The 25,918-nt window shown below is 40.7% G+C and overlaps 1 protein-coding gene across 15 annotated transcripts in view; it reads right to left on the minus strand.

Annotated features, from left to right (window-relative positions):
• LOC139755984 (uncharacterized) overlaps nucleotides 1–25,918 on the minus strand; it is a 522,691-nt gene that overhangs the window by 418,051 nt on the left and 78,722 nt on the right. For all 15 annotated transcript variants that reach the window (XM_071674879.1, XM_071674874.1, XM_071674885.1 and 12 more), the window contains one exon: nucleotides 17,613–17,717. In XM_071674879.1, the coding sequence (XP_071530980.1) occupies nucleotides 17,613–17,717 (105 nt within the window). The remainder of the gene's footprint in view (nucleotides 1–17,612; nucleotides 17,718–25,918) is intronic.

Here is a 25,918-nt window from a genome sequence, read left to right on the forward strand (position 1 = left end):
GCCACTCATGAAATAACAACCTCCTCCCCCTCAAGTGTGTGAGGTAGCGCTAGGAAAAGACAACAAAGGCCCCATTCCTTCACATTCAGTCTCAAGCTGTCATGTAAATAATTCTCTCCATGTGACCAAACCATTTCAAAACACCCTCTTCTGCTCTCTCAACCACACTCTTTTTATTTCTACTACCGCACATCTCTCTCACCCTTTCATTACTTACTCGATCAAACCACCTCACAACACATATTGTACTCATGCTTCCCATTTCCAACAAATCCACCCTCGCAACCATACAACATTGTTGGAACCACTATTCCTTCAAACATACCCAATTTTGCTCTCCGAAATAATGTTCTTGACTTCCACACATTCTTCAAGGCTTCCAGAATTTTTGCCCACTCCCCCACCCTATGATTCACTTCCACTTCCATGGTTCCATCCACTGCCAAATCCACTCCCAGATATCTAAAACACTTCACTTCCTCCAGTTTTTCTCCATTCAAACTTACCTCCCAATTGACTTGACCCTCAACCCTACTGTACCTAATAACCTTGCTCTTATTCACATTTACTCTCAGCTTTCTTCTTTCACACACTTTACCAAAATCAGTCAACAGCTTCTGTAGTTTCTCCCATGAATCAGCCAAAATTGCTGTATCATCAGCGAACAACAACTGACTCACTTCCCAAGCTCTCTAATCCACAAAAAATCATTACCAAATAATTTTCGCTAACCCTCTCACTTTGCACACCACCTCGACCAAAACACCCTATATCTGCCACTCTATCATCAAACACATTCAACAAACCTTCAAAATACTCACTCAACCTCCTCACATCACCACTACTTGTTATCACCTCTCCATTTGTTCCCTTCTCTTACACACTTTAATTACCTCCTTCCAAAACATCTTTTTATTCTCCCTAAAATTTAATGATACTCTCTCACCCCAACTCTCATTTGCCCTCTTTTTCACCTCTTGCACCTTTCTTTTGACCTCCTGCCTCTTTCTTTTATACATCTCCCACTCATTTGCATTTTTCCCTGCAAAATTCGTTCAAATTCCTCTCTCTCTTCTCTTTTAATAATAATCTTACTTCTTCATCCCACCACTCACTACCCTTTCTAATCTGCCCACCTCCTACGCTTCTCATGCCACAAGCATCTTTTGCGCAAGCCATCACTGCTTCCCTAAGTACATCCCATTCCTCCCCCACTCCCCTTACATCCTTTGTTCTCACCTTTTTCCATTCTGTACTCAATCTCTCCTGGTACTTCCTGACACAAGTCTCCTTCCCAAGCTCACTTACTCTCATCACTCTCTTCACCCCAACATTCTCTCTTCTTTTCTGAAAACCCATACAAATCTTCATCTTCGCCTCCATAAGACAATGATCAGACATCCCTCCAGTTGCACCTCTCAGCACATTAACATCCAAACGTCTCTCTTTCACGCGCCTATCAATTAACACGTAATCCAATAACACTCTCTGGCCATCTCTAAAACTTAAATATGTATACTTATGTATATCTCTATTTTTAAAAGAGGTATTCCCAATCACCAGTCCTCTTTCAGCACATAAATCTACAAATTCTTCACTATTTCCATTTACAACACTGAACACCCCATGTATACCAATTACTCCCTTAACAGCCACATTACTCACCTTTGCATTCAAATCACCCATCACTATAGCCTGGTCTCGTGCATCAAAACCACTAACACACTCATTCAGCTGCTCCCAAAACAATTGCCTCTTGTGATCTTTCTTCTCATGCCCAGGTGCATATGCACCAATAATCACCCATCTCTCCCCACCAACTTTCAGTTTTACCCATATCAATCTAGAGTTTACTTTTTTACACTCTATCACGTACTCCAACCACTCCTGTTTCAGGAGCAGTGCCACTCTTTCACTTGCTCTTGTCCTCTCACTAACCCGACTTTACTCCCAAGACATTCCCAAACCACTCTTCCCCTTTACCCTTGAGCTTCGTTTCACTCAGAGCCAAAACATCCAGGCTCCTTTCCTCAAACATACTACCCATCTCTCCTTTTTTTCTCATCTTGGTTACATCCACACACATTTAGACAACCCAATCTGAGCCTTCGAAGAGGATAAGCACTCGCCGCGCAACTCCTTCTTCTGTTTCCCCTTTTAGAAAGTTAAAATACAAGGAGGGGAGGGTTTCTAGCCCCCCACTCCCGTCCCCTTTAGTCGCCTTCTACGACACGTGAGGAATGCGTGGGAAGTATTCTTTCTCCCCTATCCCCAGGGATAATATATATACATATATATATATATATATACATTTATTCATTTATTATTTTATTTTGCTTTGTCGCTGTCTCCAGCGTTAGCGAGGTAGCACAAGGAAACGGATGAAAGAATGGCCCAACCCACCCATATACACATGTATATACATACATGTCGACACACGCAAATATACATACCTATACATTTCAATGTACACATATATATACACACACAGACATATACATATAAACACATGTACATAATTCATAGTCTGCCTTTATTTATTCCCATCACCACCTCGCCACACATGGAATAACAACCCCCTCCCCCCTCATGTGTGCGAGGTGGCACTAGGATAAGACAACAAAGGCCCCATTCGTTCACACTGAGTCTCTAGTAAGAAGACTGGATGAGAGGGCTTGGAAAGTGAGTCAGTTGTTGTTCGTTGATGATACAGCACTGGTGGCTGATTTGGGTGAGAAACTGCAGAAGCTGGTGACTGAGTTTGGTAAAGTGTGTGAAAGAAGAAAGCTCAGAGTAAATGTGAATAAGAGCAAGGTTATCAGGTTCAGTAAGGTTGTGGGACAAATTAATGGGAAGGTAAGTTTGAATGGAGATAAACTGGAGGAAGTGAAGCATTTTAGATATCTGGGAGTGGATTTAGCACCGGATGGAACCATGGAAGTGGAAGTGAGTCACAGGGTGGCGGAGGGGGCAAAGGTTCTGGAAGTGTTGAAGAATGTGTGGAAGGCGAGAACGTTATCTCGAAGAGCAAAAATGGGTATGTTTGAAGGAATAGTGGTTCCAACAATGTTATATGGTTGCGAGGCATGGGCTATAGACAGGGTTGTGGGGAGGAGGGTTTATGTGTTGGAAATGAAATGTTTGAGGACAATATGTAGTGTGAGGTTGTCTGATCCAGTAAGTAATGAAAGGGTAAGAGAGATGTGTGGTAATAAAAAGAGTGTGGTTGAAAGAGCAGAAGAGGGTATGTTGAAATGGTTTGGTCAAATGGAGAGAATGAGTGAGGAAAGATTGACAAAGAGGATGTATGTGTCAGAGGTGGAGGGAACGAGGAGAAGTGGGAAACCAAATTAGAGGTGGAAGGATGGAGTGAAAAAGATTTTGAGCGATCGGGGCTTGAACATGCAGGAGGGTGAAAGGCATGCAAGGAATAGAGTGAATTGGAACGATGTGGTATACCGGTGTTGATGTGCTGTCAATGGATTGAACAAGGGAATGTGAAGCATCTGGGGTAAACCATGGAAAGTTTTGTGGGGCCTGGATGTGGAAAGGGAGCTGTGGTTTCGGTGCATTGTACATGACAGCTAGAGACTGAGTGTGAACGAATATGGCCTTTGTTGTCTTTTCCTAACGCTACCTCGCATGCATGCGGGGGGAGGGGAGTGTCATTTCATGTGTGGTGGGGTTGGGATGGGAATGAATAAAGGCAGCATGTATGAATTATGTACATGTGTATATATGGATACGTCTGTATATGTATATATATGTATATGTTGAAATGTATAGGTATGTATATGTGCATGAGTGGATGTGTATGTATATACATGCATATGTGGGTTGGTTGGGCCATTCTTTCATCTGTCCTTGCACTACCTCACTAACATGGGAGACAGAGACAATGTATAATAATAATAAAAAAATACATATGCACATGTTCATATTCATACTTGCCGCCCTCAGCCATTCCTGACGCCACCCCGCCACATAGGAAATGGCATCCCCCTCCCCCCGTACGTGTGCGAGATAGTGCTAGGAAAAGACAACAAAGGTCACATTTGTTCACACTCAGTCTCTAGCTGTCATGAGTAATGCACCGAAACCAGAGCTCCCTTTCCACATCTAGGCCCAACAAAACTTTCCATGGTTTACCCTAGACACTTCACATGCCTTGGTTCAATCCACTGACAGCACATCAACCCCAGTATACCACATCATCCACTGACAGCACATCAACCCTGGTATACCACATCATTCCAATTCACTCTACTCCTTGCATGCCTTTCACCTTCCTGCATGTTCAGGCCCCTATCGCTCAAAATCTTTTTCGCTCCATCCTTCCACTTCCAATTTGGTCTCCCACTTCTCCTCGTTCCATCCACCTGTGACACACATATCCTCTTGGTCAATCTTTCCTCACTCATTCTCTCCATGTGACCTAACCATTTCAATACACTCTTCTGCTCTCTCAACCACACTCTTTTTATTACTACACACCTCTCTTACCCTTTCATTACTTACTCAATCAAACCACCTCACACCACATATTGTCCTCAAACATTTCATTTCTAACACATCCACCCTCCTCCACACAACCCTATCTATAGCCCACACCTCACAACCATATAACATTGTTGAAAGTATTATTCCTTCAATCATACCCATTTTTGGTCTCTGAGATAATGTTCTTGCCTTCCACACATTCTTCAATGCTCCCAGAAACTTCACCCTCTCCCCCACCCTGTGACTCACTTCCGCTTCCATGGTTCCATCAGCTGCTAAATCCACTCCCAGATATCTAAAACACTTCACTTCCTCCACTTTTTCTCCATTCAAACTTACCTCCCAATTTACTTGTCCCTCAACCCTACAGAACCTAATATCCTTGCTCTTATTCAAATTTACCCTCAGCTTTCTTCTTTCAAACACTTTACCAAACTCAGTCACAAACTTCTGTAGTTTCTCATCCGAATCACCCACCATCGCTGTATCATCAGCGACAACAACTGACTCACTTCCCAAGCCCTCTTATCCACAACAGACTGCATACTTGCCCCTCTTTCCAAAACTCTTGCATTCACCCCCCTAACAACATCAATAAACAAATTAAACAACCATGGAGACATCACGTATCGCTGCCACAAACCAACATTCACTGAGAACCAATCATTTTCCTCTCTTCCTACTAATACACATGCCTTACATCCTCGATAAAAACTTTTCACTGCTTCTAGCAACTTACCTCCCACACCATATATTCTTAATACCTTCCACAGAGCATCTCTATCAACTGTATCATATGCCTTCTCCAGATCCATAAATGCTACATACAAATCCATCTGTTTTTCTAAATATTTCTCACATACATTCTTCAATTATATGGGAGGGTATTGATTGAGAGGGTGAAGGCATGTACAGAGAATCAGATTGGGGAAGAGCACTGTGGTTTCAGAAGTGGTAGAGGATGTGTGGATCAGGTGTTTGCTTTGAAGAATGTATGTGAGAAATACTTAGAAAAGCAAATGGATTTGTATGTAGCATTTATGGATCTGGAGAAGGCATATGATAGAGTTGACAGAGATGCTCTGTGGAAGGTATTAAGAATATATGGTGTGGGAGGCAAGTTGTTAGAAGCAGTGAAAAGTTTTCATCAAGGATGTAAGGCATGTGTACATGTAGGAAGAGAGGAAAGTGATTGGTTCTCAGTGAATGTAGGTTTGTGGCAGGGGTGTGAGATGTCTCCATTGTTGTTTAATTTGTTATGGATGGGGTTGTTAGGGAGGTGAATGCAAGAGTTTTGGAAAGAGTGGCAAGTATGCAGTTGTGGATGAGAGAGCTTGGGAAGTGAGTCACTTGTTGTTCGTTGATGATACAGCGCTGGTGGCTGATTCATGTGAGAAACTGCAGAAGCTAGTGACTGAGTTTGGTAAAGTGTGTGAAAGAAGAAAGTTGAGAGTAAATGTGAATAAGAGCAAGGTTATTAGGTACAGTAGGGTTGAGGGTCAAGTCAATTGGGAGGTAAGTTTGAATGGAGAAAAACTGGAAGAAGTGAAGTGTTTTAGATATCTGGGAGTGGATCTGGCAGCGTATGGAACTATGGAAGCGGAAGTGAGTTATAGGGTGGGGGAGGGGCAAAAATTCTGGGAGCCTTGAAAAATGTTTGGAAGTCGAGAACATTATCTCGGAAAGCAAAAATGGCTATGTTTGAAGGAATAGTGATTCCAACAATGTTGTATGGCTGCGAGGCGTGGGCTATGGATAGAGTTGTGCGCAGGAGGGTGGATGTGCTGGAAATGAGATGTTTGAGGACAATATGTGGTGTGAGGTGGTTTGATCAAGTAAGTAATGTAAGTGTAAGAGAGATGTGTGGTAATAAAAAGAGTGTGGATGAGAAAGCAGAAGAGGGTGTTTTGAAATGGTTTGGTCACATGGAGAGAATGAGTGAGGAAAGATAGACCAAGAGGATATATGTGTCAGAGGTGGAGGGAATGAGGAGAAGTGGGAGACCAAACTGGAGGTGGAAAGATGGAGTGAAAAAGATTTTGAGTGATCGGGGCCTGAACATACAGGAGGGTGAAAGGCGTGCAAGGAATAGAGTGAATTGGAACGATGTGGTATACCGGGGTCGACATGCTCTCAATGGATTGAACCAGGGCATATGAAGCGTCTGGGGTAAACCATGGAAAGTTCTGTGGGGCCTGGATGTGGAAAGGAAGCTGTGGTTTCGGTGCATTATTACATGACAGATAGAGACTGAGTGTGAACGAATGGGGCCTTTGTTGTCTTTTTCTAGCGCTACCTCGCACACATGAGAGGGGAGGGGGTTATTATTCCATGTGTGGCGAGGTGGCGATGGGAATAAGGGCAGACAGTATGAATTATGTACATGTGTATGTATGTATATGTCTGTGTGTGTATATATATGTATACATAGAGATGTATAGATGCGTGTGTGGACGTGTATGTATATACATGTTTATATGGGTGGGTTGGGACATTCTTTCGTCTGTTTCCTTGCGCTACCTCGCTAACACGGGAGACAGCGACAGAGCAAAATAAATAATAATACATACATTCTTCAAAGCAAACACCTAATCCACACATCCTCTACCACTTCTGAAACCACACTGCTCTTCCCCAATCTGATGCTCTGTACATGTCTTCACCCTCTCAATCAATACCCTCCCATATAATTTCCCAGGAATACTCAACAAACTTATACCTCTGTAATTTGAACACTTACCTTTATCCCCTTTACCTTGTACAATGGCACTATTCATGCCTTCTGTCAATCCTCAGGCACTTCACCATGATCCATACATGCATTGAATTTCCTCACCAACCAGTCAACAACACAGTCACCCCCTTTTTAAATAAATTCTAAAACAATAACATTTAAACCCGCCACCTTGCCAGCTTTCATCTTCCTCAAAGCTTTCACTACCTCTTCTCTGTTTACCAAATAACTCTCCCTGACGCTTCTCACTTCGCACACCACCTCGACCAAAACACCCTACATCTGCCACTCTGTCATCAAAAACACATTCAACAAACCTTCAAAATACTCACTCCATCTCCCTCTCACTTCACCACCACTTGTTAATATCTCCCCATTTGCCCCGTTCACCGATGTTCCCATTTGTTCTCGTCTTACGCACATTTTGTATCTCCTTCCAAAACATGTTTTTATTCTCCCTAAAATTTAATGATACTCTCTCACCCCAATTCTCATTTGTCCTCTTTTTCACCTCTTGCACCTTTCTCTTGACCTCTTGCCTCATTCTTTTATACATTTCCCTGTCATTTGCACTATTTCCCTGCAAAAATCATCCGCCTGCCTCTCTGCTTTTCTTTCACGAACAATCTTACTTCTTCATTCCACCACTCACTACCCTTTCTAATCTGCCCACCTTCCACCTTTCTCATGCCACAGGCATCTTCTGTGCAAGCCATCACTGCTTCCCTAAATATATCCCATTCCTCACTCACTCCCCTTACATCATTTGCTCTTACCTTTTTCCATTCTGCACTCAATCTCTCCTGGTACTTCCTCACACAAGTCTCCTTTCCAAGCTAACTTACTCTCACCACTCTCTTCACCCCAACGTTCATTCTTCTTGAGTGAAAACCTCCACATATCTTCACCACAAGATAATGATCAGACATCCCTTAAGTTGCCCCTCTCAGCACATCAACATCCAAAAGTCTCTCATTTGCCCATCAATCAACACATAATCCAATAACGCTCTCTGGCCATTTCTCCTATTTACATACGTATACTTATGTATATTTTTCTTTTTAAACTAGGTATTCCCAACCACCAGTCATCTTTCAGCACACAAATCTACAAGTTCTTCACCATTTCCATTTACAACACTGAACACCCCATGTACACCAATCATACCCTCAACTGCTACATTATTCACCTTTGCATTCAAATCACCCATCACTATAACCCAGTCTCGTGCATCAAAGCTGCTAATACACAAACTTACATCTAGTTAACTTGTTCCTCAACCTTACTGAACCTAATAACCTTGCTCTTATTCACATTTACTCTCAACTTTCTCCTTTCACACACTCTTCTAAACTCGGTCACCAATTTCAGCAGATCCTCACTCAAATCAGCCACTAGGGCTGTATCATTGGCAAACAACAACTGACTCACTTCCCAGGTCCTCTCATCCCCAACAGACTGCATACTCAGTGTTCTCTCCAAAACTCTTGCATTTACGTCTCTAACCACCCCATCCATCAACACATTAAACAACAATGGAGACATCGTACACCCCTGCCACAGACTGACATTCACTGGGAACCAATCACTTTCCTCTCTTCCTACTTGAACACATGCCTTACATCCTTGGTAAAAGCTTTCCACTGCTTTGAGCTACTTACCATATACTCTTGAGACCTTCCACAAGGCATTTCTATCAACCCTATCATATGCCTTCTCCAGATCCATAAATGTTACATACAAATCCATCTCATTTTCTAAGCATTTCTCACACACATTCTTCAAAGCAAACACCTGATTCACACATCTACCACTTCTGAAACCACACAGCTCTTCCCCAGTCTGATGGTCTGTACATGCCTTCATCCTCCCAAATCAATACCCTCCCATAAAATTTCCCAAGAATACTAGCAAAACTTATGCCTTTGTAGTTTGAACACTCACCTTTATCCCCTTTGCCTTTGTACAATCGCATTCTGCAAGTATTTCACCACTCCTCAGGCACTTTACCATGATCTATACATACACTGAATATCCTTACCAATCAATCAACAACACAATCACCCCTTTTTCAATAAATTCTACTGCAATACCATCCAAACCCACCTGCCTGGCCGGATTTCATTTTCTGCAAAATTTTCACTACCTCTTCTCTCTTAGCCAAACCATTCTCCCTGACCCTTTCATTCGCACACCACCCTGACCAAAACACCCTATATCTGCCACTCTATCACCAAACACATTCAACAAGCCTTTAAAATACTCACTCAATCACATTCTCACTTAATCACTACCTGTTATTACTTCCCCACTTGTCCCCTTTACCAATGTTCCCATTTGTTCTCATGTCTTAAGCACGTTATTTACCTCCTTCCAAAACATCTTTTTTTTCTCCCTAAGGTTTAATGATACTCTCTCACCCCAACTCTCATTTGCCCTCTTTTTCAACCCTTGCACCATTCTCTTGACCTCCTGCCACTTTCTTTTATACATCTCCCAGTCATTTGCACTCCATTGCAAGTATCATCCAAATGTCTCTCTTTTCTCTTTCACTAACAACTTTACTTCTTCATCCCACCACCTACTACCCTTTCTAATCTGCTCACCTCCCACATAAGTATATGTATGTAAGTAGGAGAGATGGCCAGAGAGTATTACTGGATTATGTGTTAATTGACAGGCACATGAAAGAGAGACTTCTGGATGTTACTGTGCAGAGAGGGGCAAGTGGAGGGATGTCTGATCATTATCTTCTGGAGGTGAATGTGAAGATTTGTAGAGGTTTTCAGAAAAGAAGAAAGAATGTTGGGGTGAAGAGAGTGGTGAGAGTAAGTTAGCCTGGAAAGGAGACTTGTGTGAGGAAGTACCAAGAGAGACTGAGTGCAAGTGCAGAATGGCAAAAGTTGAAAGCAAATGATATAAGGGGAGTGGGGGAGGAATGGGATGTATTTAGGGAAGTGATGGCTTGCACAAAATATGCTTGTGGCATAAGAAAGGTGGGAGGTGGGCAGATTAGAAAGGGTAGTGAGTGTTGGGATGAAGAAGAGAGATTGTTAGTGAAAGAGAGGAGAGTGGCGTTTAGACGATTCTTGCAGGGAAGTAGTGCAAATGACTGGGAGATGTATAAAAGAAAGCAGCAGGAGGTCAAGAGAAAGGTGCAAGAGGTGAAAAAGAGGGCAAATGAGAGTTCGGGTGAGAGAGTATCATTAAACTTTGGGGAGGATAAAAAGATGTTTTGGAATGTGGTAAATAAAAAGCATAAGACAAAAGAACAAATGGGAACATCGGTGAAGGGGGGCTACGTGGGAGGTAATAACAAGTGGCAGTGAAGTGAGATGGAGTGAGTTTTGAAGATTTGCTGAATGCGCTGATGTGGGAAACAGTGATTATGTATAATCATAATAATAACATAATATATTGTTATTCTATTATACTTGATCGTCATTTCCTGTGTTTGTGAGGTAGTGCCAGGAAACAGACAAGACCCATCCACTCATACACACATATATATACACACACACAAATACATATACACATGCATCTCAACATAAACATATACACATATATGTATATACATATACACATCAACATAGACTACCTATGATACTGGTTGTCCTGGACTACCCACAACACTTGTAGTCCTAAGTTTCATATAACATCAGCAGTCCTACACTACTTACGACACTGGTATTCCTACTTTTCCTACAATGCTGGTAGTCCAACACTTTGTGACTCTCCTGCCAGTGAGAGGGAGGGCTCAGGTGGTGACGTATTGGGCCCTCCCAATATCCCAGCTAACTCAAGGATTATCCCATCCCCTACCCTTGGAGCAACCCATTATGTAGAAGGCTGTTGACAACAGCTGCCCAGGGTGGTACTATCATCCTAACTGAGGAGCATTAAAGTGGTGCCCAGAACCATCTTACACTCTCCATATCCCAGCTAACTCAAGGATTATCCCATCCCCTACCCTTGGAGCAACCCATTATGTAGAAGGCTGTTAACAACAGCTACCCAGGGTGGTACTATCATCCTGACTGAGGAGCATTAAAGTGGTGCCCAGAACCATCTTACACTCTCCATGTCAGGAGTGCTTGTCTTACTTTCCATCTCATCAAATTGGCACTATCACGTTATTCCTACCATCTTCTTACAGGCACCATACACTCACTAAAACCTTGCTTATGATTATCACTTTTTTCACATAAGTAATTTTGTCAAGTCCTGTCCACTCAAACACTTATAGTATTACCATGACACAATTCCTGTCCACTCAAACACTTATAGTATTACCATGACAGAGTCCATCAAATCTATGTCCCCTAGTCCCCAGCATCATGGGGTGCTAAAAATCTCTGGTTTTCCGCCTGACTACTGCCAACGAGAGGGAGGGCTCTGGCATAAGTAGTACTCGCCCCTCCCATGACCTTTCCCTCTCTGTTAGACCTTCCTCTTTTTCTATTCACTATACAGGTACACCACCGATTTTCTGGCACTCTTGGTTCCAAAGCCTTGCTAGATTAACCATTTTGCCGAACCAACCATGGTCACGTAATAATAATTCATCAATACACCTCTAACCCACTAATCATACATCTCCCACGTGTCTAAAGTATACCATGGACTGCTAGAAATTCAAATTAAACAAATAACAAATGTAAATTAAATATATAAGTGAAATATAGGTACTTGTACAATAGTACATTAGTGAACCAAGAATACAGGTATTAATTAAACAAAATCATACATAAATTAAATGCAAATTTATAAATTTCTTTACTTACAAAGAATGCTGCGGCACTGCTGCTCCTAAAGTGGCAGATTTTAGACTTTTTCTGGAACTGTAAAGCTAATCACAAAGGTCTGGAAGTTGAGGGCAGTCAGAATTACTGCCTGTTTTATAGTTGATCATTTCATCTTGGATTTCTAATGTTAGAGGTGAGACATATGGAGTACTTGAAGTTGAAGCCACAGGATTTACAGATGTACCAGTAGGCTTATACTGTGAGACACATTCTTCTTTGCTATCTTAAATATTTCATCCCAGCGAAGTTGCTTCATGTACCTAGATTTTTCCCTGTGTAATTTTTCATACATCAAATGAAAATTCATTAGTTACTGTTTCGTAACAAAGGTATGTAGCTCTAGCCCTATGATTAATTCACTCATCAACTCTTAACTTTTCAATGGAAAGTCTTTCAACTACATCAGTTTCATCTTCATCACTTCCTGTGTTTCTATCAGCATTCAGAACAGTGTCTATAATTTCAGAGTTTGTAAGATGATACACAACCGGTGTTTTGTTGTCGACATTCATCCACTTGCTTAGATTTTCTTCATTAAGATTACTTGCCATATCCTTTGCAACAACTTTTTCCTTTGATACGTGAAATCCCGTGAAATCATTAATTGACATTCATATGTCTTAGAAGTCATAGCTAGGGTTAAGTTTAAGCAAAATAAGCTAAGAATCTGACAGTTTGTGGCATCACCACCCAATAAGTGCAGTGTAAAGAATGGAAATAAGCGTGCCCTACACACAATGCCATCTCTGGCCGTCCAGTAAACTAGTCTGGTCGCCGCAGCAATACCAAGTTCCCTCACGTAATTTTGTTCGCACTAAAGGAGGTGCCGAACCATCAGCTGCCGCAAATTCGGAGGTGTACCTGAACCAATATTTGCTGTCTCTCCAGTAACCTATCATCAGTTGAACACCATCTAGTACCTTTCCTAATATCTTGCTGCTGTTTGAGACACAGTTGTCTAATGATGTTCTCACTAGTCCCTTTTTCATATCTAACTAAAACCTCCACTCATGATTCCCGTTCAAAGGTGGCATTTGTACTTATTCCAACATCAAAATACCTGTTACATGCCTGAAGGCCCTTGAGTCTCCAAAGTTTGATGTTATGTGGCTCAAGGTTTGTCTCCTTATTTCCACACTTTTCCTCTATTTTCCCAATTGCTCTCCTAATTCTACAAATTTTATATCCTTCTTCAGCTACTTAAACTCCTGCTATATGAGACTGTGACATCCTCTCACCTGCAGGCCAAGATCCTCTACCTCTGGGATTTCAACGTTCACCATAGGGAATGGTTACATTCCTTCCCTGTGGATGGTGGAAGGATTAAATCCTCACTTTCTTCATTCTCACTAATTTAGAGCAAATTATCTCCCACCCTACCCATATTCCTGACCACTGTGATCACTCTCCTAATATTCTGGATTTGTTTTCACCTCTAGTCTATTCCACTGTAAATACACAATCTCAGTCCATTCCACTGTAAATACACAATCTCGCCCTCAATAGATTCTTCTGATCACACTCATAATATATCCATTCCAATGGCAACTCCCCTTCAAGCAGCTCCTTCTAAGCATAAATACTTGCACCTCAACAAAGCTGACAGGAATAACTTATGTAACTCCTTTCTTTTTACTTTCCCTTGGCAAATTACTGTCTCTTATGTGGTGATGCTTCTGTCTCCAAACACATTGCAGAGATTATTCTTGCAGGAATGTTAGCATATATCCCCATTTCCTCCAAGACAACCTCTTCATCCAATCCATGGTTCAACCATTCCTGTTCTGAGGCCATTCAGGCAAGGGATCAGGCATATCGAGCTTGGAAAAACTCCTCTTCCTTTGACTCCCATTCAGCTTTAATCACTGCCTGTAATCACTGCATGCATGTTATCTGTGATGCAAAGCATTCCTTTATTCAAAGGAAGTCTGGTAACTTCTCATTATCCACTGACAGGTATTTCGAGTCTTTAGCTAAGGGCATCTCTAACACCTTCTCTTGCTCTACCTTACCTTCACTTTTCTGTTCTGACGGTACTATAGCTGTCTCCCCCATAGACAAAACAACTCTCAAACTCCACCTCAGATTACTCTAACACTCCTTCACCCCCTGATGCTCCTCTTACTAATCCTATGCCTCTTCCTGTAATCTCTTTTCAGACTGTCTGAAACATGCTTCTCTCTCTGGACACTGGCAAGGCATATGGTCATGATGGCATCCATTTCTGTGTACTGAAAGAGTGTGCCACGGAACTTGCATCTATACTTGCTCATCTGTTCCATCTCTGTTTAAAAACCAAAACTTTTCCTTCTCCTTGGAAGCATGCATTGATACACCCCATCCCTAAGAAGGGTGACCACTCTGAATCCTCTAACTGTTGTCCTACTGCTTTGACATCTACCATTTCCAAAGCCTATGAATCCCTCCTCAACTCCCATATCATTAAACACCTTAAAAATCAGTCTTCTCTCTGATCATCAGTATGGCTTCCATAAGTTGACATCCACTGGTAATACTCTTTCCTATCTTACAAATGGCTGGTAATCATTCCTGAAAGATTTTGGGAAGCCATGTGTAGATGCCCTAAAAATATCTAAGATTTTTGACATAATGTGGCTTCCCTCTCTCACTTCCCTCTCTCTGGCCAATCTATCTCTGTGGTTGTTGATGGATCAGCCGCTCCTCCTTTCTGCATCAACAGCGGTGTCCTTCAAGGTTCTGTTCTGTCCCCTAAGGTTTTTCTCCTTTTTTTCAATGATTTCATCTCCACAAATAACCCAATGCAGTTATGAGCTGATGACAACACTGCATTCATTTACATCCTTCAATTCTGCTCCTGCTTCTTAATCGATCGGCATCTCATCTTGACACAGATTCCTCATTAAACTCAGACTTAGACAGGATATCTCAATGGGGTACACAAAATCTTGTCAAGTTTAATGCCTCCAAAATCCAATTTCTACCCATCTCTCTATTGAAAACTCCACACAACTCTCATCTCTCTGATGGTTCCGTAATTCCACCTCATGACTCAATGAACATACTTGGTATTACTGTAACAACCCCTCTTTCTTACAAACCCCACTTTACAGGAAAAGCTAAGTCTGCCTTTAGAAGCTGGGTGTCCCGTTTAGATATTGAAACATTTGCTCTTCAGAACAGTTGCTGCATTTATACAAGGGATTGATTCGTCCTTGTATGGAATATTGCTCTCACATTTGGAGTGGTTCTAGCTCTGCATCCTTACTTGACAGAGTTGAGTCGAAAGCAGTCAGCCTTATAAATTGTCCCATGCTAACTTCAAAACTTGATCCTCTTGCCCTATGCCACAATGTTGGTTCACAATCCCTCTCTATAGGTATCACTTTGGTTTCTGCTTCAAAAAGCTGGCTGCTTGAGTGCTCCCACCACTAGCTAGACCACGCAATAATTGGTAAGCTGCTGCATCACATGATCACCCATCAGCAACTCAAGGGTGGGCCGTTTTTTTTTTTTTCACTACATGGTGAAGCTTTGGAACTCTTTACCTTGTCGTGTCTTTCCCAATAACTATGACCTTGCACATCTCATGAGACAGGTTTATCACTTTCTCAAAAATTCATAAAAGCTCTCCCTTGTCATTTCTTTTACATTTTCATAATTCTCTCTATATTCAAATTAAGGCCTAGCCTTGAAGTGGACTTTTGTCCATGACTGGAGCCTTCAACATAAACAAAAAATACTGTATCTATCATGAATGCAAGCTAAAATCTATGCTAGTTGAATGTATATGTGTGTGTGTGTGGGTGTGTATGTGTGGGTAGCTAGGGCCATTCTTTTGTCTGTTTCCTTGCGTTATCTCGTTAACGCGGGAGACAGCGACAAAGTAGAACGAAAAAAATATAACAAATGATAAGGATGCACATAGGCATAAAGTGCTGTACAGTACATTAAATGTGAACTACATAGTAACTGCACTACATAAGTAATTCACACACAGTAAATGCAGTAATTTCATAGGGGTAACTTTTTACTTTAACACAAGCCAAAATGCACCAGCGCAGGGGGATAGTGGGGTCATTTGGCACACATCTGTACATTATATACCTTTGAGAACAAAATAAATCAAGTATCACAACCATTCAGGCACTTTCACCAGAAAAATTGGTACAGATGTGAACCACTGTATTCATTCTCTTAGAAATGACCAACAGGTATGTACTAAGTAAGAAGCATGAATAGTATATGACTAAAGAATGCAACTATATGCATATTAGTTTCAACCATTCAACCTCTCCACCCACAGATCTGTGTGTGTCTAAACATCCTCAAACCATAGATTTACGGAGTGGGTTCCCGTCCATTTTCAAGGCTAAGTTCTGAGAAATGGTAGAGGTGAACGTGGTAAACATGGGTAATGAGTTCCTTCACAGGGCATATCTGCTCAGTCAACCTCCAAACAAGAAAGTGAGATGATTGGGCAATCTGTATAGATGTTACCATATCAACCCCGTATTTCACTATTTCTGCTTAAGTATATAAATATCTGTTTATATGTTACTAACAGAGTGTATATTCTAATTACAAAAGAATAAAAGAAATTAAAATCATTCCATCAATATAGGGTAGGTTAAACAAGTTAAAACAAACATGGTAGCAATACTGTCTACAGTTATCTATACAGCATCATTAGCTGTGTAGCAGCTCGTCTGCAAATTTTGAAGGGCTAGATTTGCTTTTAAAATTCTTATCTCTCATTCTATACAGATAAAAAGTTCATACAAGTTAAAAATGAAATAGGTAGTATCCAAGCACGGAATGAAAATTTAATTGAGGCTATAGGGATAAACACAGAGAATCATAAATCTTAAAAATCAAATCCTGCTCCACAAGGAGAAGCTGTACCTTTTCAGACAAAATATTTCCTATCAGAAACTATAATGTGTTGCCCTATTGCCCAACTTAAGTATCCAATCATTTTGTTTTCCAACAACCATGTGTTCCTTCCACTGCTTTCCTCAAACGAGATGCCTTCCCAGCAGCAGTGCACACCTTATTCATTCTCTTGTGCATATGTACACACGAGCATAACACATTTGTTTTTAAGCCTGATGTGGTGAATTTCAAACACCAAGCTTGAACTTTTCCCAGCTTAAAATCAAGAATGACCCTAGGTGGCAATGACGTGCAATTTTCCTTGTCATGATTCGCAGGTCTACAATTATACTCACAAACTTGGCAAGATTTTTGAGTACACAACAATAATGAAGCTACACCTTGCACATTCATAAATAAATTTCTACATGAGCTTCCAATGTAAGAAATGGTTTTTTACATACAACTGGCAAGTTCACATATCTTACAAACATGACATTACCATACATTTCAAAATCAAAATGAAAGACAAAATACAAAGGTCAATGACAAGAAGTTACTCTGGGGACTGCTACAAATGACAAACTATACCACAAGCTTCCTTTACATTTATAAGTACACTTCAGCTAATCTTTAGATGATTGATCCAAAAGAATTATTAGTCCACCCCCAGATTATTAACTTCTGACCATCAGGTAATACTGGAAGACAACACTCACCCGCTTGTGTGCTTGCTGAGATGTATCACATGTAAACATCTGGCTATCATTACGAGTGTCTCCTTTTGCCATGGGTAAGCCTGTCATAGTCTCAGCACCAAACCACTGAAAAATACATCATAAACCTTAATAACACAAGGCTCCAGCTTAGCTTTTGTTACTGCAAATCATTAAGTATGCTTCTTCAGCATACCTTTTGAACGTCACTTAGCAAAATTTCACAGCTATGGAGAATCTGGGTCAGAATAGAAGAAACTGAAATTACAAGACATTTGCTTTTCCAATACTACCATATCTGCTCATTGACAAAACATAAACCTGCATGCACAGCACTAATACATTCTTCAAACAACCTCATTAAATATGATGCCCAGCTATTCCTTACTTGTGTCCAGTAACTCCAGATCAATTTAATTACTTGCCAGGATTCCTTGTTGAATATGTTTGTAGATTATGTAAAGGTCGAGAAGGAAGTAAAAAAGCATGGAAGTTCATAGCAACTTACAAGCAGAAAAGACAAATTCCAAAGTTGGTCTGACACATAACTGATGAAGTACAACCCTAGTAAATGTAAAGTACTGAGGATGAGTAACAGTGAAGGAAGGTCTCGATAAGATTACCATTCATTGGGGATAATGCTGCAAGAATTGGCAGGTGAGAAAGACTTGAGAGTTAACAATGTCCAAAACCTGTCACCCGAGTCCCATCACACAAGAACAGTTTAGGAGACCAAATGTCTGCTGGCAAATATTAGAATAGTAATCCGGTTCATGGATAAAGAATTACTCAGCAAGTTCTTCACATCTAATGGATGGTCAAAACCAGAATATAGTATGCTTCTCATATTTAGTCACCACACCTAAAGAAGCATAAAAATAATGAAGGTCCAAAGCAGAGAAACAAAGATGATACCAAGGTTAAGTAAGCTGAGGTAAGTGAAAGGCTTTACACTTTCAGTTTGCCTATCTTTGAAGGGAGAATAATGAGATGACATGATTAAAACCCTTAAGTCTTTAAAACAGTTCAATGATAAGACAGTGAACAGTTCTTCAAAAGCTGTAGGGAGAGGACAACCAAAGGACAATGCACAAAATTAAGCAAGGAACTTGTTAAAAAAAGATATACACACCTTTTACAGAATAAGGCTGGTGGATGAAAGGAATAAAAAGAGTGAATATGTGGTTAATGTAGATAGAATACATTATAATTCATGAAGCTGGATGACAATAAAAAAAATGTTCAAGAGATGGGGCCCATAAATGTAAAACACCCTATGCAGTGCAAGCAGGTAAAATAAATAATTATGTTCAATGAATGAAGATCAAGTTAATTACTTGTGTTCAATGACTGGACTCCACGTTAACCATGTTATTCAATGACACTTCTAAGTTTAAAAACTATTTTATTATACTTTGTCGCTGTCTCCCGCATTAGCGAGGTAGGGCAAGGAAACAGATGAAAGAATGGCCCAACCCACCCACATGCACATGTATATACATATACATCCTCACATGCACATATACATACCTATACATCTCAACGTATACATACACACACACAGACATATACATATATACACATGTACATAATTCATAGTCTGCCCTTATTCATTCCCGTCGCCACCCCACCACACATGAAATGACAACCCCCTCTCCCCCGCATGTGCGTGAGGTAGCATTAGGAAAAGACAACAAAGGCCACATTCGTTCACACGCAGTCTCTAGCTGTCATCTATAATGCACTGAAACCACAGCTCCCTTTCCACATCCAGGCCCCACAGAACTTTCCATGGTTTACCCCAGATGCTTCACATGCCCTGGTTCAATCCAGTGACAGCACGTCAACCCTGGTATACCACATCGTTCCAATTCATTCTATTCCTTGCACGCCTTTCACCCTCCTGCATGTTCAGGCCCCGATCATTCAAAATCTTTTTTCACTCCAACTTTCCACCTCCAATTTGGTTTCCCACTTCTCCTTGTACCCTCCACCTCTGACATATATATCCTCTTGGTCAATCTTTCCTCACTCATTCTCTCCATGCGACCAAACCATTTCAAAACACCCTCTTCTGCTCTCTCAACCACACTCTTTTATTACCACAGATCTCTCTTACCCTTTCATTACTTACTCAATCAAACCACCTCACACCACATATTGTCCTCAAACATCTCATTTCCAGCACATCCACCCTCCTCCGCACAACTCTATCTATATATAGCCCACGCCTCGCAACCATATAACATTGTTGGAACAACTATTCCTTCAAACATACCCATTTTTGCTTTCCTAGATAACGTTCTCGACTTCCACACTTTTTTCAATGCTCCCAGAACTTTCGCCCCCTCCCCCACCCTATGATTCACTTCCACTTCCATGGTTCCATACGCTGCCAAATCCACTCACAGATATCTAAAACACTTCACTTCCTCCAGCTTTTCTCCATTTAAACTTACCTCCCAACTGACTTGTCCCTCAAACCTACTGTACCTAATAACCTTGCTCTTATTCACATTTACTCTCAGCTTTCTTCTTTCACACACTTTACCAAACTCAGTCACCAGCTTCTGCAGTCTCTCACCCGAATCAGCCACCAGCACTGTATCATCAGCGAACAACAACTGACTCACTTTCCAAGCTCTCTCATCCACAACAGACTGCATACTTGCCCCTCTTTCCAAAACTCTTGCACTCACCTCCCTAACAGCCCCATCCATAAACAAATTAAAACAACCATGGAGACATCACACACCCATGCCTCAAACCGACATTCACTGAAAACCAATCACTTTCCTCTCTTCCTACACGTACACATGCCTTACATCCTCGATAAAAACTTTTCACTGCTTCTAACAACTTACCTCCCACACCACATATTCTTAATACCTTCCACTGAGCATCTCTATCAACTGTATCATATGCCTTCTCCAGATCCATAAATGCTACATACAAATCCATTTGCATTTCTACGTATTTCTCACATACATTTTTCAAAGCAAACACCTGATCCACACATCCTCTACCACTTCTGAAACCACACTGCTCTTCCCTAATCTGATGCTCCGTACATGCCTTCACCCTCTCAATCAATACCCTCCCATATGATTCCCCAGGAATACTCAACAAACTTATACCTCTGTAATTTGAGCACTCACTCTTATCCCCTTTGCCTTTGTACAATAGCACTATGCCAGCATTCTGCCAGTCCTCAGGCACCTCACCATGAGTCATACATACATCATATAACCTTACCAACCAGTCAACAATACAGTCACCCCCTTTTTTAATAAACTCCACTGCAATACCATCCAATGGAGATGGATAAGCAGACAAAATGGTATTTGTTTAATCTTTCAACATAAAAAGAAACCTAAGACAGAAAGTTCTGAAACTGATACATCAGCCAGCAATGGAAAAATTTGCACATTCTTCTGATCAAACTTTGAGTTTCAAAATTGAGTTTTCATTCATATTATCTTGTCCTCTGTAAATCAAACAGGCAGGAAAAACCTACAAAACCAAAACCATAAGTGAAAATATCATTTAACAATGACTTGTTTTTAAACTGTCTCTAATTAATGCAATTAAGATCCATTGGCTAATGCCACCATGATAGATTTCATAGAAACTTCAGAAACAAAACATTTTTTTCTTTTTGACGATGGTGACTCATACACAAAAGTCCATGTCACTAGCCAAGCCTTAACAGAAATATAAAGAGGTTAATGAAAGGGAAAAAAGAAGAAACAATGAAAAATATTTCTTTTTTTGAATTTTTTTCTTTCTTTTTTACAATGGTGACTCCAGTCATACACAAAAGTCCATGTCAACTGCCAGGCCTTAACTGAAATATAAAGAAGGTCCAAAGTCGGGCAACAAAGATGGTACCAGGGTTAAATAAGCTGAGTTAAGTGAAAGGCTTCAGACTTTCAGTTTGCCTACCTTTGAAGAGAGAATAGTGAGAGATGACATGATTAAAACACTTAAGTCTTTAAAACAGATCAATGATGAAGAGAGTGAATAGTTCTTCGAAAGCTATAGGGATAAGACAACCAAAGGACAAAACATGAAGTTAAGCAAGAAACTTGTTAAAAAAGATATAAAGACCTTTTACAGAATAAGCTGGTGAATGTAGAGAATAAAATGAGTGAATAAGTGGTTAATGAAGATAGAATATATAAATTCATGAAGCTGTATGACAATAAAAAAGGTTCAAGAGATATGGCCCATGAGTGTAAAACTCCCTATGCAGTGCAAGCAGGTAAAATATATAATAATGTTCAAAGAATGAAGATCAAGTTATTCACTTGAGTTCATTGACTGGATTCCATGTTAACCAAGTTATTCAATGACATCTAAGTTTAAAAGCTACATTAATTACAAAATGGTATTTGTTTAACCTTTCAACATAAAAAGAAACCTAAGACAGAAAGTTCTGAAACTAAAGCATCTGTCAGTAATGGATCAATTTGCAAATTCTTCTGATCAAACTTTGAGTTTCAAAACTTACTTTTCACTCATATTATTTCCAGTCCTTTGTTAATCAAACAGGCAGGAAAACCTATGAAACCATGAGTGAAAAATCATTTAACAGGGAAGGACTGTTGATTTTAACCTCTGTCTCTAATCAATGCAATTAGTATCCATCTGCTAATGCCACTATGATAGATTTCATAGAAACTCTAGAAACAAAACATTTTTTTTTCTTTTTGACTATGGTGACTCACACACAAAAGTCCACGTCACTAGCCAGGCCTTAGCAGAAATATAAAGAGGTTAATGAAAGGGAAAAAAGAAGAAAGAAACAATGAAAAATATTTCTTTTTTGAAACAAAAACCTTTCTTTTAAAAAGACATGAAAGGGGAGAGAGATCCAGAGCTATGAAGTGCAGGGAAAGAAACTTATCAAAATGGCCAACCCTTGAGTTGCCAACAGCCACACAGTAATCATGTGATGAAGTAGCTTATAAAGTATAACAGTCTAGTCAGTGGTGGAGGCATGCAAGCAGCTAGCTCTTGGGAGCAAACACCTAAGTAGTACCCCTATATAAGAGGGAAAGTGAACCAACACTGTAGCATAAAGTAAAAGGGTCAAGTTTGGAAGTTACCTACATCAATCTAGAATTTACCTTCTTACACTCTATCACATACTCCCAAAACAACTGTTCCAGAAGTAGTGCTACTCCTTCCTTAGCTCTTGCCCTTTCTAACTTTCCCAAACCACTCTTCCCCTTCACCCTAGAGCTTCGTTTCACTCAGAGCCACAACATCCAGGATTCTTTCCTCAAACATACAACCTATCTATCCACACACATCAGACACCCCAATCTGAGCCTTCGAGGAAGATAAGCACTCCATTAGTCGCCTTCTATGACACAAGGGGAATATGTGGGAAGTATTCTTTCTCCCTGGCAAGGTGTCGGGTTTGGATGGTATTGCAGTTGAATTTATTAAGAAAGGGGGTGGCTGTGTTGACTGATTGGCAAGGATATTCAGTTTATGTATGAATCATGGTGAAGTGCCTGAGGATTGGCAGAATGCATGTATAGTGCTATTGTACAAAGGCAAAGGGGATAAAGGTGAGTGTCCAAACTACAGAGGCATAAATTTGTTGAGTAACTCAGGAAAAGTGTATGGGAGGGTATTGACAGAGAAGGTGAAGGGATGTACAGAGCATCAGATTGGGGAGGAGCAGTGTAATTTCAGAAGTGGTAGAAGATGTGTGAATCAGGTGTTTGCTTTGAAGAATGTGTGCAATAAATACTTGGAAAAACAGATGAATTTGTATGTGGCATAAAATTTATGGATCTGGAGAAGGCATGTGACAGGGTTGATAGAGAGGCTCTGTGGAAGGTCTTAAGAGTACATAGTGTGATATGTAAGCTGCTAGAAGCAGTGAAAAGTTCTTATCACGGATGTATGGTATGTATACGAGTAGCAAGAGAGTAGAGTGGCTGGTTCCCAGTGAAGGTCAGTCTGTGGCAGGGGTGTGTGATGTCTTTCATGGTTGTTTAAGTTGTTCATAGATGTTGTGTTTAGGGAGGTCAATGCAAAAGTTTTGGAGAGGGGGCAAGTAAGCAGCCTGTTGGGGATGAGAGGGCCTGGGAAGTGAGTCAGTTGTTGTTCATTGATGATACAGCACTGGTGGCTGATTCGAGTGAGAAACTAAAGAAGTTGGTGAGTGAGTTTGGAAAAGTGTGTGAAAGAAAGTTGAAAGGAAATGTGAATAAGAGCAAGGTTATTAGATTCAGTAGGGTTGAGGGACAAGTTAATTGGGATGTAGGTTTGAATGGAGAAATGTTGGAGGAAGTGAAGTGTTTTAGATATTAAGGAGTCGACTTGGCAGCGAATATAACCATGGAAGCAGAAGTGAGTCACAGGGTGGGGGATGGGGCGAAGTTTCTGGGAGCAATGAAGAATGAGTGAAAGGAGAGAATGCTATCTCACGAGAGCAAATATGGGTATGTTTGAAGGAATTGTAGTTCCAACAATACTTCATGGATGTGAGGCATGGGCTGTAGATAGGATTTTATGGAGGAGGGTGGATGTGTTGGAAATGAAATGTTTAAGGGCAATTTGTAGTGTGAGGCAGTTTGATCGAGTAAGTTATGAAAGGGTAAGAGAGATGTGTGGTAATAAGCAGAGTGTAGTTGAAAGAGCAAAAGAGGGTATGTTGAAATGGTTTGGACATATGGAGAGAATGAGTGAGAAAGTTTGACAAAGAGGATATATATGTCAGAGGTGGAGGGAACAAGAACTGGGATATCAAACTGGAGGTGGAAGGATGGAGTGAAAAAGATTTTGAGCGATCGGGGTCTGAACATACAGGAGGGTGAGTGGCGTGCACATAAATTGGAACAATGTGCTATAACAGGGTCAATGTACTGTCAATGGACTGAACCAGGGCATGTAAAATGTCTTGGGTAAACCACGGAAAAGTCTGTGGGTCCTGAATGTGGATAGGGAGCTGTGGTTTTGGTGCATTACAAAGGACAGCTAGAGACTGAGTGTGTATGAATATTGCCTTTTTTGTCTATTTTCCTGGCACTACTTTCCTGAACAGGGGTGGCAGCAATGCTGTTTCCTGTGGGGCGAAGTGGTGCCGGAAATGGATGACGGCAAGCAAGTATGAATAGGCACATGTGTGTACATGTATATGTCTGTATGCAAATGGTATGTATATATGTTGTTATGTATATGTATGTATATGTGCATGAATGGGCATCTATGTATATATATGTGTAAATGAGGAAGTACCTGAAGAGATTGAGTGCAGAATGGAAAAAGGTGAGAGCAAAGGATATAAGGGGAGTGGGGGAGGAATGGAATGTATTTAGGGAAGCAGTGATGGCTTATGCAAAAGATGCCTGTGGCATGAGAAAGGTGGGAGGTGGATTGATTAGAAAGGGTAGTGAGTGGTGGGATGAAGAAGCAAGATTGTTAGTGAAAGACAAGAGAGAGGCTTTGGATGATTTTTGCAGGGAAGTAGTGCAAATGACTGGGAGATGTATAAAAAAAAAAAAAAGGGACAGGAGGTCAAGAGAAAGGTGCAAGAGGTATAAAAGAGGGCAAATGAGAGTTGTGGTGAGAGAGTATCATTAAATTCTATGGAGAATAAAAAGATGTTTTGGAAGGAGATACAAAATGTGCGCAAGACAAGAAAACAAATGGGAACATCGGTGAAGGGGGCTAATGGGGAGGTAATAACAAGGAGTGGTGAAGTGAGAAGGAGATGGAGTGCGTACTTTGAAGGTTTGTTGAATATGTGATGATAGAGTGGCAGGTATAGAATGTTTTGGTTGAGGTGGTGTGTGAAGTGAGAGGGGTCAGGAAGAATGGTTTGGTAAACAGAGAAGAGGTAGTGCAAGCTTTGCAGAAGATGAAAGCTGGTAAGACGGTGGGTTTGGATGGCATTGCAGTGGAATTTATCAAAAAATGGGGTGACTGTGTTGTTGAGTGGTTGGTAAGGATATTCAATGTATGTATGGCTCATGGTGAAGTGTCTGAGGATTGGCAGAATGCATGCATAGTGCCAATGTACAAAGGATGGTGAAAGGCCTGAGGATTGGCAGAATGAATGCATAGTGCCAATGTACAAAGACAAAGAGGATAAAAGTGAGTGTTCAAATTACAGAGGTATAAGTTTGTTCAGTATTCATGGGAAATTATATGGGAGGGTACTGATTGAGAGGGTAAAGGCATGGACAGAGCAGTGTGGTTTTAGAAGTGGTAGAGGATGTGTGGATCAGGTGTTTGCTTTGAAGAATGTATGTGAGAAATACTTAGAAAAACAGATGGATTTGTAT

This window comes from Panulirus ornatus, chromosome 20 (assembly GCF_036320965.1).
Source record: "Panulirus ornatus isolate Po-2019 chromosome 20, ASM3632096v1, whole genome shotgun sequence".
In the NCBI taxonomy this organism is placed as follows: domain Eukaryota; kingdom Metazoa; phylum Arthropoda; class Malacostraca; order Decapoda; family Palinuridae; genus Panulirus; species Panulirus ornatus.